This window comes from Acanthopagrus latus, chromosome 17 (genome assembly GCF_904848185.1).
Source record: "Acanthopagrus latus isolate v.2019 chromosome 17, fAcaLat1.1, whole genome shotgun sequence".
In the NCBI taxonomy this organism is placed as follows: Eukaryota; Metazoa; Chordata; class Actinopteri; order Spariformes; family Sparidae; genus Acanthopagrus; species Acanthopagrus latus.
This window is the reverse complement of record NC_051055.1, coordinates 20,415,396-20,432,735: the sequence shown is the minus strand read 5'-3', so window position 1 is coordinate 20,432,735 and position 17,340 is coordinate 20,415,396. Positions and strand designations below refer to the sequence as shown.

Sequence of the window (17,340 nt, the reverse complement as noted above, 5' to 3'; positions counted from 1 at the left end):
TTGTTGACCTTTTTGGTACTTCTCTATACTTCTCCTGTGCACTGTGCTCATATTCTGTTTTCGTCTTCCAACTTGCAGCTCTGCAAGTCAAACTTACTGAACCATTATCAGCCCTGTTCTTCTGCAGCTCATACCTGTATTTACTTTTGTCAAGACAAACAAATCCTGGAGGCAATAATCCTGTTGCAACATACTTAAAACTACAGCCTGTGTAATGTTAATGGTCGAGGTGTGCATGAGACATTTTGCCTAAAGCTGTAGTCGAACTGAGACACAATTACTGCAGACATGGGATGGACCTACTGTGTTATATGGTAAGCTTTGACTACTGTTTTACACATTCATGTTGCATGTCTTAGTGAGTCTTTCTTTTTCATGAATTTCTACCTTTAGGAATAAGTGCAGTATATACATACTAATAATATTGAATATCACTGCAGGACTGTCTATAAGCATTGTTGAAGGGTACATTTTGAATAATTTCAAAGTACAAAACTAAAGCAATACAATCTGGTTGCAAAAGTTAATGATTATTGTGTCTTTGTGTTTGTTCTGTTTCTGTTTGCATCAGCTTTGGACTCGCACCTTAATTCCAACTCCGTTTATGCACAATTCCAGGTTTCTGTGTTTGTTGGTGTGTTTGTGCACACAGCTGGCCGCCTCTGAGTCTGTAATACATGGGCAGGTCCACTCCCCTCAATATCCCCGGCCATACCTTCCCAACCTGCTGATGAAACGGGACCTCTCCGTTCCTAAGGGCTACCATATCCAGCTCTCTATTACACACCTGGATATCAAAGAGTCTTCAGGCTGTTCTCAAGACTCTCTGACGGTCAGAGCCATACCGTATTGTATACTCATATTCATCTCTTAATCTTGACTTGAATATTGATGACCTGCGTGAATTAAGGTCTCAAGTTGGAACCAGGGACTATATCCCTTTTGACAAACTAGAAATTGCAGAACAGTCCCTGTTGTGTAACTCTCCCGATATCCAGTAACCTCTTGTCTACTGGTAAGCTCTGCCTTTCTCTTGGCACAAGAAGATAAAATGGGTGGCCTGGAATTGTTGAAGTGATGTGGATGAGTGTAGGGAAATGGCACCAAGGCTTTGTTCCTGTCTCAAACATTTTCAAAAATCTAACAGGGAAAACAATAAGATGCATGATTTCTCAGTTCAATACACACACTGGCTTTGTTGCTCGTGAATTCAATGGTTTGCTGCTTGTCAGAGAGTGCTTTGTCACAACCTAGTCTTACAATATCGTTTTTGCTCTTTACATGTTTCAGGTTCTCCATGATCAAGAGGTCTTGGGGAAGTTTTGTGGGCAGAAAAATTCAACGGATCACCCAGATAGAGAGTCAATCCTTTCTGAAAGCAACAGACTGAGCCTCATATTCCGAACAACTGACTCCACTCCTGAGCTCCAACAGCACACTGGCTTCTCTGGCATCTATAAGGCAATAGGTATAGTCTTCATGATCTCTTCCTCTTTCTCTACAATCCTTTATTTACTCCAAACCTCAAAGAGAAGTCCCACCTTAAAAGATCATCAACATGGGGCTTTACCAGGCATTTTGGTCAGTATGATCAGTATCAACCAATATACTGCACATCTAAAACAACTGCTTCATATTTGTGCTAGAAATAAGAGCATCAAACTTTCACAGGCTCAAATCAAAATGTCCCAGTAACACAGTGTATTCACCACAACTTTGTCTCTATTGGGATCGTTATAATTAAGACAAGACTTAAAACTTAGCCAAACAACAATTCTAATGTACATGAATAGCCTAAATGAAACTTTAGGTTAGGTTTTCTGCGTAATTATTTTCTCATTATCAGATGTGGATGAGTGTTCAAAACCAGACCCTGGAGATGGATCGGGTCCACTCTGCTCTCAGATCTGCGTCAACACTCCTGGTTCTTATCGCTGCTCCTGCCACAGTGGCTACAAACTTCATTTAGACCGGCGCACATGTTTGCGTAAGTAACGTGAATGCAGTGAATGCATGACATTGAACATACTTAATGTATGTAGTATTGATTCTGCCCAGTTGGTTTAAGACGAGGTCTATTACTGCTGCTTTGATTCTTTCTACAATAACACTCGCTTTTGCCCCATGTCCAGTGTCCTGTGGTATTAACATATTTGGCAAGCATGAGGGACATCTATCCAGTCCAAGGTACCCTCGTCCCTCACCTCCTTTTCTGTCCTGCAACTACAACATCTCTGTGGAGTCCAGATTCAATGTCTTTCTGAATTTTACTGACACATTTCACATAGAGAGTGTAAACACTCCACAAGGCCCCAGGTGTCAACATCACTGGCTGCAGGTATCGGCAAAAGTCTTTCTTACACTGAATGACAATAAAAAGAGTACAACTCTGATATACCTCAGTGTACATAACTTACATTTACACTAAGTAAAGTACTTCCCCCCCTTGAGGTGACCATCCCAGGCAGAGAACCGATGAAGCTTTGTGGTAGACAGAGTCCAGGTGTGATAGCTACAAATTCCAGCACTGTGAGACTGGACTACCACACTGATGATGAAGGCCTGAGTCATGGCTGGAGCCTGAACTACAGTACACAAGGTGAGCGACGAAGTGAGAGAGACCTGTAACAGTCACATATCTACAACACTATGTTATGATGTATGTTATCATATCCTTTCTACAGGTCGATTGTGTCCATTTGATGTGACTCCAAGCTTAACTGAATATTTCTAACTACATCTTGTGACCTATAACCAAGGACACAAGCCGTTGATGGTCCGATGGTTTCCTTCTCTCAGTGGCTAACTTTTATTATGTCCTTGTTTTGTTCTTTTGTAGCAAATGACTGTGGAGAACCTGAACCCTTACTGAATGGAGGGGTGACCTTCCTGTCTGGAGCTGAGAATCAGTACGGTTCTGTTATTCAGTATCACTGTAATGAACCGTTTTACTCTTTCCCTGGGGGTGCAAATTGTGAGATATTTACCTATAAAATACCAACAGTTAAAATTACTAAAATATACATACTTGATGTATCTTAACTGAAAAATATGTTCTAATTCCTCTGGTCTGCAGTTAGTTTTACCTGTGAAGCAGACAGAAAGTGGAGATCCAACCACAAGGTCACTCCAACATGTGTACCGGGTATTGAAAAACCCTGTAATAACTATTGTTTTTAAATAATTTAAAACTCGAAGTCTATGTCTGTGTGAATATTTTTTGTTATGTCTATGTCATCCAGTTTGTGGCCAGCCCACAAAACGCATCTCTACCTATCAGAGGATCATTGGAGGCAGTGGAGCTCCAGATAATACCATCCCCTGGCAAGCGCTACTGAATATCAATGGAATAAGAGTGGGAGGCATGGTGATTGCAGATCACTGGATTATGACAGCAGCTCATGACCTTACACATAATGGAACACCAGTTTCAAATGGGACTGTACGGGTAAGTGGAATGTTAAAGATATTATCTTCACGCACATTGTTTCAGACTGTTTTTATTTCCTCATGCGGTGTTAATTTGCAGATCTACATGGGACATACTGATCTTAAACCACTTTTGAGAACTCCTGTGTATGTTGCTTCAGTCCATATCCACCCTGATTACAACAACCCCAGAGGAGCAGACTACAACAATGACATTGCCTTGATCAAACTGCAAGACCCAATTACTTTCAACTCATCCATTATGCCAATATGTTTGCCAGCAGAAGGTGCCACAAATGTCACTGGCATGATGGGGTAAAAAAGTTTTCATTTCATATTGCTACATAACTAATTTAAGTTCCGATTCATTTATTTTCTTTAATAATTTTATATTGCATTCTTTTCTTTTCGTTTTTTTTTCTCCCTTGCTTTGCCAACATGTTAATCTTCTTTTCAGAATGGTGTCAGGCTTTGGCATTATGGAAATTTACCCCCCACGGATAACAAAGAAGCTGAAGTATGTGCACCTCCCTGTGGTGGAGCAGAAGATATGCCAGGATTCAGTCAACCATCTGAAGAAGACGAGGGACAATGTACCAAGTCTGACAAATAACATGTTTTGTGTTGGACTCCCTGAAGGAGGGAGGGACACCTGTATAGGTGACAGTGGAGGCCCCTTCGCCTTGAGGGATGATGACGGACGGTTCTGGGCTGCTGGGATTGTTAGCTGGGGGATTGACTGTGGACAGCAGGGAAGATACAGAATCTATACTAAAGTCATTAACTACCTGGACTGGATAAATAAGACTATGCAGGAGAACGGAAATTAAAAGCACTTTATTATAATGTCATGTTAAGATGAAGGAAAAACATTTATTATGAGATAAGCAATTACACAACTAATTTTGCTCTAAATAAATTCCTTTTCCAGTTTAATGAACACGGTGATTGTCTTAGAGACAGTTTCACTGAAATGTGTATTGTACAGGTTTCAGTCATAAAGGCATGATTATTTGAGTTCATAAAGTAGATAAAAGTGATTAAAAAATTGATAAATATGGTGCTAAGGGGGGATAAAAATGTTGATATGTGTTTAAAATGTTCTTCAGATGTGTGGTTAAAAAGGTATTGCTTGTTATGTAAGATCTTTATTTAATGCAGAATGTAACAAGTCCATAGTTTAGTTCAGGGCATTGTGGGAAATTCTGTGATATGGGTGAGTAGCATTATGGGTCGAAACCAAAATAACATTATATGCGCTCCCAGAGGCTAACACCTTAATTGTATTTCATCTGTTTCATATTTATGCATAATGTTGTGAATGTGCTCTTAATGGACATTGGTGATACATCTTCGGTCATTTTATTTGGTTTCAGCACATTCCTCTTGTGCTGACATGTTTCAGACTGCTTATCAATGAATACAAAAAGACCAACAATGAGTGGGAGATGTTATGTCTTTTATCTTATTTTAGTGTAATTAGATTAGAATCATTTCATTATAAGAATTACCAAATATCTAAAACTTCCTTCAAATACAAGCAAACAGTCATATTGTTTATAAATTAAACACATTTTATTTAAAACTCCTAAAAACCTTTTTTTCAAAAGTGACCCATCGCACTAAGTGAAGACCCTTACATGTACCTTCAGACTGCTTTTTTATGCATGTACCTGAAATTTGTCAAAGATCTTGTCTCTGATAAAGATGACTGCAGATGCCGCCACTGTATACTGTTGTTAATTGCTATGAATGTCTTCTCTGTAACATGAGTACTAGGTAACTCATCTTTCTTCATGCTTTTACAAGGACAGTAGGCTCTACTTTCATTGGCATTTATGGGTCCCAGCTTTACTGTGCAATGCGCTCTCACATAGAACTTTATATTGTGCACGCATTTGATTTTACTCATTCTTCTAGTTCAGTTAGTCAAACTTATAGGACCTGTTCTTCTACAACTCACATATGTGTTTACTTGTGCCAAGACAAACAAGTGCTGGAGGCTAAATTCCACTGCAAAATACAACCACAGCCTGTGTGTTATCAATGGTTCATTTGTGCAAGAGACATTTTGCCCGTGACACTGAGATAAACTTACAGCAGTCATGGGATGGACCTACTCTGTTATATGGTAATCCTTCATGTTGCATGCTCTTGTGAATTTCTCTTTTTTATGATTTCTTGTCTTTATAGTGCAATACATACATACTATTAGGAACTACCCTCCAGCACTGTCTGTGGGCAATTTTTCTTTTAAGGTTGAGTGATCAATTTCTAGTTGTTAAGCTGAGTACCAAATGGAAGTATAAAGCAATAGGATATGGTTGCAAATTTAAAAAAATGCATGTGCCACTTTGTTCTTTTTCGGTTTGTATCAACTCTGTAGTGCCTTAGTTCAAATTCTCTATGTACGCTTAATTTCAGGTTTCTGTGGTTGTCAGTGAGTGAGAGCTGGCAGCTGGCCACCTCTGAGTCTGTAATGCACAGGGAGGTCCATTCCCCTCAGTATCCCCAGCCTTACCTTCCCAATGTGCTGAAGCAATGGGATCTCTGGGTTTCTGAGGGCTACCAGATCCAGCTGACCATAAGACATCTGGATATTAAAGCTTCTTTGGGATGTCATCAAGATTCTCTGACGGTCAGAGCCATATTGAAACCAAATGTTATACAATATTCCAAACAGTGTTTTTTGAGATCCTGAGGTCTTCCCAAGAAGGATATTATCTCTCCATCTTGTCCTGGGTCTCCTACCATCTAGACTCTGCTAGAAAACTGCAAAAATGTCTCCAATGGACATGATGGGGAAGCTGCTTAACTACAAGACTCTCTGAGCTCAGTCTCAGGGTGAATCTCTAAGGGTGAATCTAGCCACACTTTGGAGGAAACTATTTTTGGTTGCTTGTGTCCAGGATCTCATGATTTAATTATTGTCCAAATTTCACAAACATAGTTCTAAGTTGGAATGTAGATAACTAGTAAATTTAATGTTTTGCCTACTGTTTCAGCTCTCTCTTTACCACAATGGTGCAGTGCAATGCCAAAACTACTGCTGATGCAGCGCCAGTTACCTGTCGATCTCTTGCTCCAATTTACTCTAATTTGTGAACGAGACTCCAAGATAATTGAACTCCTTTAAATCAGGCAGCAACCCCTCCCAAACCAGGGAGAGCATAAACCATGGCCTTAGACTTTAGATGCTGTCCCTCAACCAGACACTCTCCTCCCCCTGGATGTGCATTGAGATCTGAATAGAATTGGTGACAAGGGACAAACCTGGCAGACAAACCAAACATCTTTGATTTTCTGCTGAGAACACGGACAGAGCTCTCACAGTTGTTAAAGGACTATATATCTTGTTGCAATAACCCCAGTATACGCTGGCATTTCTTCTCCTGGATATGAGGTTTGACAATCTGGGAGTCTCCTTTCCAGCCCTCTGCCATAAGCTGTCCTAGTGAGGCTGAGCAGTGTGACACCCTGATAATGGAGGCACATCCTCCAGCCCTTAAAATCAAACACCTATCCCAGTCCCCCACTGTCCCCAACCTCCATATGACATTAAAGACGCATGTCTGTCAAGACAGCCAAATAATTTCAAAATCACATTCTGGTACCAATTCCCCCAAATAGCGCTGCCCTTGAACATGGTATTTGTTATCGATTTGCAGTGCAGCTGTGCCAACTGAGCCCAATTGGTCAAGGCCAAGTCACTTGCAAACAAGCTTCCCTCCCAGGAGTTGCTCGAGAAGACTTTTTTCATTTATCAGCAACAAATCATTGCAGGGCACGTTATTGTGTATTTGTCTGATCATTTGAAGTGATATACTGAAAAATAGAGGATAAGTAGCAAAATTATGTCATGCACTTTGCCCAGGTGAGTGCCTTGTAATAATCTGTGGTCTAAAAAAGTCATTTTGGCTCTTTTATTTCTCAGGTTCTTTTCAATCAAAAGGTCTTGGGGAAGTTTTGTGGCCAGGAGAATTCAACTGATCACCCAAGCACTGGGTCGATGCTTTCTCCAGGCAACAGACTGACTCTCATATTCCAAACAAGTGGCTCCACTCAAGAGCTCCAACAACACACTGGCTTCTCTGCTACCTACGAAGCAAAAGGTAGAACTTTTCTGGTTGGTTCTCTCTTTCCTACAATGCGTTATATCCCAAAACCATTTAGATAAATTCTTAAAACATAATCAATATGGTGCTTTTACAGGCATTTTGGTCAGTAAGATCAATATTAACCAAAATATACAACAACTGTTTCACTTTGTACTGGAAATAAGACTACCAAAACATCTAAAGAATCCAACTAAGATGTATCCGTATTACAGTGAATTTGCCATGAATGTTGTCAGTTTGTTCAAGGATTTGTGCAAGAATTAAGCAGCTCCAAGATATGTCTCTGTAGGGGACATTATAACCAAGACAAGACTTAAAACTAAGCCAAACAACATTATAAATGTACATGAATAGCCTAAATGAAACTTCAGGTTAGGTTTTCCGTGCAATTAATTTCTCTTCATCAGATGTGGATGAGTGTTCAAAACCAGACCCTGGAGATGGATCGGGTCCACTCTGCTCTCAGATCTGCATAAACACCCCTGGTTCTTATCGCTGCTCCTGTCACAGTGGTTACAAACTCCATTTAGACCAGCGCACATGTCTGTGTGAGTAAATGCATGTGTTGTACAGTAAGTACCTTAATGTGTACCATTCTGTGACGCTCAGTAGTTACAGCAAGGCTGCAGAGTCAATGTGAAAAAAATACTTGATTTTGAGGTGAAGTACTGAAGCTCTTCCTCTTTCTAAAATAATACATGTTTTTGGCCCATGTCCAGTATCCTGTGGTGGTTGTACATTTGACAAGCAAGAGGGACATCTATCCAGTCCAGGGTACCCTGGCACTTCACCTCCAAATTTGTCCTGCAAGTACATTATCTCTGTGAAACCCAGGTTTACTGTCACTCTCAACTTTGCTGACAACTTCCACATACAGAGTGTAAACACTTTGCAAGGTCCCAGATGTCAACATCACTGGCTGCAGGTATTAGCAAAGGTCTTTCTTACATTGAATTACAATAAAAAGAGTACAACTCTGAGATGCCTCAGTGCATATAAATGAACTTCACACAACTTCTCCCCTTGAGGTGACCATCCCAGGCAGACAGCCTATGAAGCTTTGTGGCGGAAAGAGTCCAGGTGTGATAGCTACAAATTCCAGTACTGTGAGACTGGACTACCACACTGATGATGAAGGCCTGAGTCATGGCTGGAGCCTTGATTACAGCACACAAGGTGAAGGACGAAGTGAGAGACATGGTGCAGACACAACTGCAGATACATGACTAATAATACTATCACCTCATTTCCAGAGGTCCAATTTCCTTTTCTGGGGAACGTGGCTAAAGTGGCTCCTGTCTATGTAATATTTCTTGATGCAAACATATCCAAACCATCTCATGTGATATTTGACATCAGTAAACTTTCAAATAAATATTACTGCAAGCACTGCAGAAAATGTTCAGATTAACATTTAATATCCAGGAATTTACATTGCAGACAATACCACAGACTATCTGTGTTAGATTTTGGCCACAATATAAAACTACATCTCGTACATTGTTCAACCATATACTAGGCTTAAAATACATGCCTGATACACTGTGGACGTGAAAATGCAGCAAGTGCATCATCAACAAATGTCCACATCAAAATAAATGCAAACTCAAAAGCACACTACTCAATATTTCTGCCATTTAACAACTACAATCTAAAACATTTCCTTGTGTCACTGGCAACATATGAATGTCCTTGTTTTGTTCTTCTGCAGCCATTGATTGTGGAGAACCTGAGCCTTTGCTGAATGGAGGTGTGACCTACCTGTCTGGCTTCCAGAATCATTATCGTTCTGTTATTCAGTATTACTGCAATGAACCGTTTTACTCTTTCCCTGAGGGTGCATTTGGTGAGATGTTTAACATATTATTGCAACAAAATCATTAATCAAACAAGAGTGATACATCTTTACTTGAAATCAATTTCTTTTTTCCTTTGGTCTTAAGTAAATTTCACCTGTGAAGCAGACGGAAAGTGGAGATCCAAACACAATGATGTCACTCCAACATGCATACCTGGTATGGAAACATCCTGAGATTACCTATCTAGGAATATTTTTTATGAAAAACATGAAGACCATGTCTGTGTGAACCTATATTTATGTCTGTCTCATGCAGTCTGTGGCCAGCCTACAGTCCTCATCCCTGCCTACCAGAGGATCATTGGAGGTAGTGAAGCTCCAGAAAATACCATCCCCTGGCAAGTGTTACTGAGTGTAGATGGACAAAGAGCAGGAGGCATGGTGATTGCAGACCGCTGGATTATGACTGCAGCTTCTCTCCTTGTACATGAAGGAAATGTAGCGCCAAAAGAGTCTGTACGGGTATGTTGACTGCTGTAGATGTTATATGCATGCCCCTTGCTTTAATGTTTTTGAATTTGAAATGTATTTCCTCCTGTGCTGTTGATCTGCAGGCTTACATGGGATTCACGAATGTAAGAACCCTGTTGAGCTCTCCTGTGTTCGCTGCCTCAGTCCACATTCACCCTGAATACAACAACCCCAATGGTGTAAACTATAACAGTGACATTGCTTTGATCAAACTGCCGCACCCGATCACGTTCAACTCATCCATTATGCCAATATGTTTGCCAGCAGAGGGGGTCACATATGTCACTGGCATGATGGGGTAAAGAAATCATTATTATGTCTTCTCTGCTTGTACGGTGGTTCAATGAACTCAGTCCTTAGAACTTGCTTCACACTACCATCTTCTAATCAGGAAACTCTGATTTGCTTTTTTCTATTGAGTTCATCATCACTGTCTCTTCTACATTCTTTTTTCAGACTGCTGTCTGGCTTCGGGCTCACAGAAGAAGGAAAACAACGGATTTTAACAAATAAGCTGAGGTACGTGCAGCTGCCTGTGGTCGAGCAGGAAACATGCAGTAATTCAATCACCATGGTGAGGAGGAGAAGGAACAATGTGCCGAGTCTGACAGATAACATGTTTTGTGCTGGAGTTCCTGAAGGTGGGAAGGACTCCTGTCAGGGTGACAGCGGATGCCCCTTCGCCATGGCTGATGACCATGGACGGTTCTGGGCTGCTGGTATTGTCAGCTGGGGGGTTGACTGCGGACGGCAGGGAACATACGGAGTCTACACCACAGTCGCCAACTACCTGGACTGGATCACCAAAACTATGCAGGAGAACTGAATTTTACAGTAATTAATTGTGACATAATGAGACGATAAATCCTTCTGACAAAAAAGGTTATGAATAACATGCCATGTCATACTTCATAAATTCATTGCAGTGCACACTTAAAATAAAGTGAAATATGACAAATCGTGAAAACAATGACTCTCAACTCTCTCTTACCAACTTGGTATTTGTCAGTAGCTGCAGTATCTGTGTGTATCTACTGTGTCCTATGAGTATTAGTTACTTAATCTCTTAGGAACTTACAAAGTCAGTATGCTCCACTTAACTGTACTGTGCGTTTTGCTCATAGCCTGGAACTTTATGGTGTCCTTGACACACATCGATGGATATGGACAGACAATAAATCCACATTTTAATATCATATAGAAAATCTGGTCAACCAATTATGTCTAAAACTTAGTTTCTTATGTCGTCATGGAACTAATTTTCCTGTGTTTTGTATGAAAAGGATTGTCTGTGCTTTTCTTTCTCTTCAAGATTATGGTGGTGTGAATTATCTGCATCTACTCTTAAGACCCTATATGATGTCTATCACTCTACTCTAAAGCAGCCATTAGTTTGTGTTTATCTACCAGGCCCTTTTTTGTAAGTTTCCATCTTATATCACACCTCTGCTGGTTTGGTCCTCTGAACCAGAAATCAGACTTGATCCAGTGACTGGCTTTCACTGCAGGTTCCTTGAGGTCTCTGAGCTTAGTAGATCTAATTTGACTATTTAATGGCCCAACCACTTGAAAGTTTTACAAAACAGCTTAAAAATTAATACTTTGGTAACAAATCCTTGTGTATTTTGTCACTGTTTTAAACAACTGTATTTGTATTTTTTTTAAAATTTTTATGTACCGTAAAGTATTTACACACCTGTACACACCGGCAAATAAAGAACTCAGCCTCGCTTTGCAGAAGACAAACAAATGCTGGAGGTTAAATTCCACTGCAAATTACCAGAAACCACAACCTGTGTTACATCAGTGGTCCATGTGTGCATTAGACTTTTAGCCTAAAACTACATTCACACTGAGATAAAGTTATTACGGACATGGGGTGGATCTACACTGTTATATGGTAAGTTTGTTTGAAAACAAAGTTACCCTCATGTTGCATATTTTGATGTTTTTTTCTCTTTCATTAAATTATTTGTATTAATTTGGAACTACATTACAGCACTGTCTATGGACAGCTGTTTAAGTGTTGGTATAGCTAAAAACAATCTAGAAAACTAAAGCAGTGGTAAATGGTTGCAAATGTTAAAAATGATTCTGTCTCTCTGTTTGCATCAACTTTGGACTATCGCCCTAGTTCGAACTCTCTAAATGTTTATGCACAATTCCAGGTTTCTGTGTTTGTCAGTAAGGAGGAGTTGGCAGCAGCTCAACTCTGAGCCTGTGATACATGGAGAGGTCCACTCCCCTCAGTATCCGGGGCCTTATCTTCCAAACCAGAAAAAGGAATGGGATCTCTGGGTTCCTGAGGGCTACCAGATCCAGCTGTCTCTAACACACCTTGATATTAAAGCTTCTTCTGGCTGCTATCAAGACTCTGTGACGGTCAGAGCCATATCTAAACCTAATGTTATACAGTATTCCAAACAATAGATTATTGTTGTTGTGCTCAAGCCCAAAATCTCAATTTGAGCATAATATCATTTATCACTGACTTGAACATTGATGACCTGCATAAACTGAGGTTACAAATTAGAACCAGGACTTGACTCAGACTTGATGTTTGGGGCCTTAAAGTTGTTATAGACTCCACTATCCTGTCTTTGTGCACACACTTTGTCGTTTCCCTTTTCTGCTTAATGCAAGACTATGTAACTTTAGAAACTTTGTCCGTGATGACCAGTACCTTATTCTGACTAAAATTAGCTAATGTTAACTGGACAGAAAATGCTGTATAATGCACATCACTGAGTCACTGAACTGTCTTTGCGACTGTTGACCACTTGTGTTTCTGTCACATTAGTTGAAAAATGTTGGTTAGCAATTAGCATTAATGTCACTCGAACCAATACGGCCACTATTCACTTCAGCTGAAAGGTTATAGGTCTCAGTGTAACTGAATTTAAAGGGTATATGTTTGTCTTTATATAATTCAGGTTCTCCATGACCAAGAGGTCTTGGGGAGTTTTTGTGGGCAGAAAAATTCAACTGATCACCCAGACAAAGAGTCAATCCTTTCTCCAGGAAACAGGCTGACCCTCATATTCCAAACAAGTGGCTCCACTCAAGAGCTCCAACAACATACTGGCTTCTCTGCTACCTACAAGGCAATAGGTACAGCTTTTCTGGTCACTTCTATCATCCCTCCAATGCATTATATCCCCAAACTTTCAAGAGAAATCCCATCGTAACATAATTAACATGGCGCAATTGATATCAGGAAAATATAAACATGACAACATTTCCCTGATATTACCTTCTCATTGTTAGACATCAACGAGTGTTCAAAACCAGACCCTGGAGATGGATCATATCCACTCTGCTCTCAGATCTGCATCAACACCCCTGGTTCATATTACTGCTCCTGCCACAGTGGCTACAAACTTCATTTAGACCAGCACACATGTTTGTGTAAGCACAGTAAACACCTAAATGCATGTTTCTTTGTATGCAGCTTAAAGCGGCACTGAAAAAATGAACTGACAATATAAACAGAATGTGAAGATACAACAGTTTTGACGTTGTGTTAGAGATGTCTATGTATTGTACTGAAATGTAGAAGTTATTATGCTAACTAGCCAGCCCCAACAGCATCAACACCATTTTGTATTTCTACAGGCAATAGTTTGATTGTAAGTCCTTGTAGTTGATTAGGAAACTCTTACTTTAGTGTAATAAATGGACAAAATCAACTCAGAAAATGTCAGTAAAGTAAATACTCTTACATGTATTATTTATGGACCTACAATGAGCTTAACTGCTTTGTTAAGTCATTGTAAAACACTGCTGCTGAAACAACAGACTATATCCACAAATATATATACATCAAAACTACTACTCTCTTACACTTGCCATATTAATACTTTATTTTTCCACTTGTCGAGTCTCCTGTGGTGATTGTGTATTTGACAAGCATGAGGGACATTTGTCCAGTCCTTGGTATCCTGGCCCTTCACCTCCGATTCTGTCCTGCAAGTACATCATTTCTGTGGAACCCAAATTCACCGTCACTCTAAACTTCAGTGAAAACTTCCACATCGAGAGTGTGGACACTCAGCAAGGTCCCAGGTGTCTACATCACTGGCTGAAGGTATTGGCAAAGCTCTTCCTCACAAGAAATGACAATATCTGCCTCATTGTATATAAAAACAAAATATAAGTTTTCTATGACTCTGGTCCCCTGTAGGTGACCACGCCAGGAAGAGAGCCCATTAAGCTTTGTGGTGGAAAGAGTCCAGGTGTGCTAGCAACAAATTCCAGTACTGTGAGACTGGACTACCACACTGATAATGAAGGCCTGAGTCATGGCTGGAGCCTGGATTACAGCACATACAGTACAGGCATGAGATGTTGTGTTTCGTTTGTTTAACAGTAACAGTGAAACAACTTTATCAACTTTGTTAATGTTTTCATATCATATTTTTTCCAGAGGTCAAATGTCCATTTCCAGGTAACGTAGCTAAAGGCAGAGTGACTCCTACGCTAATGGAATATTTCTACAGAGACTACATCCACGTGACCTGTAAGCGAGGATACAGGCTGATAATGGTTTGACATTTTCTTTCAATGTCCGCTTTCTAAGACCAAAAAGACATTGCTTGTTTTTCTTTTCTGCTTGTTTCAATGTGTGAAGTAGATATTTGTTAAATGTATTTCACTCAGCGAATCCAATTACTTTGCTAGGATGGTCAAAAAATCAGGTGGTTTTCAGCCATGTGTCAAAGTGATGGACAGTGGCAACTCCCTCTGCCAGAATGCCAGCGTAGGTCTTTTTTGAGCCCAAATTATCTCATAGAAAAAAATCCTAGGATCAGCTACATTTCTTGAGTCATTAGCAAAATAACGTGTTTTGTGTTTTTCTAGTAATTGATTGTGAAGAACCCAAACCTTTATTGAATGGAGGGTTGACCTTCATGTCTGGAGCTCAGAATCGGTATGGTTCTGTTGTTCAGTATCACTGTAATGAACCATTTTACTCTTTCCCTGGGGGCGGAAATGGTGAGATATTTACATATATTATTCCAAGTATATAATTCATTAACTGTTTTTTTTCCTAAAGGTTACTTAAAAATAAGTGCTATTATCATGTTTCCTCTGGTCTGTAGTTAATTTTACCTGTAAAGCAGACGGAAAGTGGAGATCCAGTCACAATGATGCCACTCTAACATGTATACCTGGTAAATAAAACCCTATGACACTTCACTTTACTTACTTACACTTTCATTAAAACATAGTCTTTCTGTTTGTTCAAATCTATTTTTGTCTGTCACATCCAGTCTGTGGTAAACCCAGAAAACGTATCTCTACATATCAGAGGACTGTTGGAGGAAGTGAAGGTCCTGATAATACCATCCCCTGGCATACGCTACTATACATAAATGGACAAATAGGAGGAGGCATGGTGATTGCAGACCGCTGGATTTTGACTGCAGCTCATATCCTAACACATGATGGAAATCTGGTATCAAGAGATGATGTGCGAGTAAGTGGACGACTGTAGTTGTTATCTGCCGATGGCCTCAATGTTTCTGGACTGACATTTATTTCCTCCTCTGCTGTTGATTTGCAGATTTCCATGGGACTTATTGATGTTCAAACCTTGTTGGGCTCTCATGCGTATGCTGCTTCAATCCATATTCACCCTGAATACAACAACCCTAATGGCTTAGACTACAATAATGACATTGCCTTGATCAAACTGCAAGACCCAATCACATTCAACTCATCCATCATGCCAATATGTTTGCCAGCAGAGGGTGCCACATATGTCACTGACATGATAGGGTAAAGAGCTATCATCTCCCGAATATTTCATGGCATAATCCTATCTAATCTAATAAATCAGAGTTATTTTTCTTAATCATCATTTTGTCTTTTATCTGAATATTCATATTGAGTCCACATTAACTGTCTACTCTGCATTTTATTTCAGACTGGTGTCAGGCTTTACCATTAGAGACACTGACAACTACCGGATTTTAACAAATACCATAAAGTATGTGCACCTCCTTGTGGTGGAACAGGAGACATGCACTGCTTCAGTGAATGAGCTAAAGAAGACAAAGGACTTACCAAGTCTGACAAACAACATGTTTTGTGCTGGAGTCCCAGACGGTGGGAAGGACTCCTGCCACGGTGACAGAGGAAGTCCCCTTTCTGTGAGTGCTGGAGGACGGTTCTGGGCTGCTGGAATTGTCAGCTGGGGTGTTGACTGCAGACATCGGGGAACATATGGAATCTATACCAGAGTCGCTAACTACCTGGACTGGATCAACAAGACCATGCAGGAGAAATGAATTAACTACATTTCATCACTTGGTTAATAGAAGTGTGTGATGCTGAACAAAACCAGTGACAAATATAATTGAGAAAAAAAAAGTTAGAAGTTGTAGAAGTGTATTGCCGTTTGGAGCTGCAGAACAAGTCGTAAACACAGAAGTGATATATCATTGACTGTGTTACTTATTTGAATGGCCAGCGGACATACAGCAACATTATCATTAAATTGGAGTTGTGCTTGTGTCCACCTGATAAGCTTAAGAGTAATTTTTACTGTCTTTTTTTTTTTTTTAGCTCTGGTTTGGTCTTCATCAAATCCTAAATTTTCCATTATGTTCACCAGCTGTAGTGTCTAAAATGGTCTGTCAATCGTTTAGTTCTCTGCAGGAAGCATAAAGTGAGTTTAGCAATATGCTTTAGTGATAAATCTTGCCTGCAGCTGGAGGTGAGGTTGATGAGAGCAGTGACACTGAATAAAACAATGAGGTTGTACAGTGTTAAACCAAAATAAGCTTAAAGACAAAAAAAAAAAAATCCTAAACCTCAGAGTCTAGAGATACTTCATTGTAGATTTATCACTACAACCAGCCACTCAAAACATTACCCATCTAGCAAAACACATCATCTAGACAGCTCAGCTAGATGGGAGTACCAGTTTAGCTGACCCTCTATGACCCACTTGTACCCAAAAGTTTCCTGAAATTGTTACATTTGTGTTGCTCCAGCTTACAGGATGTGTTACATTTCATCACGTGAGAAAAGTCAACAGCGATGACCAGGTGAAATTGAGGCAAATAATGAACATTATACAACATCTTGGTTAGAGCTCATTTTAAGCTATCAATTGATCAGTTGACAATATAAAATGATTGATTGTTGCATTTTCCATAATTGCACCTTTTGATGGTGTAATGGAGTTTAGTCTCAGTTTTTCATGATCTAGTAGTAAGGGGTAAACTTAAAAAACAGGTTACTTTGCTTATTTCGCATAGATGTATGACAAAACTATCGCCACTCTCATGTTACTAGAGGTTACACTACAAAGCCAGCAGTCAGCTAGTCAACTTATCTTAAATATGATTGGTAACAGGGGGAAGAAAGTTATTGCTCTGTCAAAAAGGTAACAAAATCAATCTACCAGCATCTCTAAAGCCCACTAATTAAGACAGAATATCTCTTTTTTTTTTT

General features: G+C 39.8%; 2 protein-coding genes across 2 annotated transcripts; both read left to right on the top strand.

Annotated features, from left to right (window-relative positions):
- Positions 1 to 261: 261 nt before the first annotated feature.
- Positions 262 to 11,469, top strand: LOC119005710 (complement C1r-A subcomponent-like). The gene is made up of 22 exons (XM_037073577.1): positions 262 to 314; positions 572 to 832; positions 1,291 to 1,468; positions 1,847 to 1,987; positions 2,133 to 2,338; positions 2,452 to 2,599; positions 2,840 to 2,974; positions 3,077 to 3,145; positions 3,243 to 3,448; positions 3,530 to 3,744; positions 3,887 to 4,254; positions 5,530 to 5,560; positions 5,854 to 6,067; positions 7,364 to 7,541; positions 7,955 to 8,095; positions 8,267 to 8,472; positions 8,576 to 8,723; positions 9,259 to 9,393; positions 9,491 to 9,562; positions 9,662 to 9,867; positions 9,960 to 10,174; positions 10,333 to 11,469. The coding sequence occupies exons 1-22, from the start codon at positions 294 to 296 to the stop codon at positions 10,700 to 10,702; spliced, it is 3,864 nt and encodes a 1,287-aa protein (XP_036929472.1). The 5' UTR covers positions 262 to 293; the 3' UTR covers positions 10,703 to 11,469.
- Positions 11,470 to 11,643: 174 nt separating this feature from the next.
- LOC119006318 (mannan-binding lectin serine protease 2-like) lies at positions 11,644 to 16,402 on the top strand. The gene is made up of 13 exons (XM_037074926.1): positions 11,644 to 11,776; positions 12,045 to 12,258; positions 12,810 to 12,987; positions 13,144 to 13,284; positions 13,758 to 13,963; positions 14,060 to 14,213; positions 14,303 to 14,421; positions 14,557 to 14,635; positions 14,737 to 14,871; positions 14,979 to 15,050; positions 15,150 to 15,355; positions 15,443 to 15,657; positions 15,806 to 16,402. The coding sequence occupies exons 1-13, from the start codon at positions 11,751 to 11,753 to the stop codon at positions 16,167 to 16,169; spliced, it is 2,109 nt and encodes a 702-aa protein (XP_036930821.1). The 5' UTR covers positions 11,644 to 11,750; the 3' UTR covers positions 16,170 to 16,402.
- Positions 16,403 to 17,340: the final 938 nt, after the last annotated feature.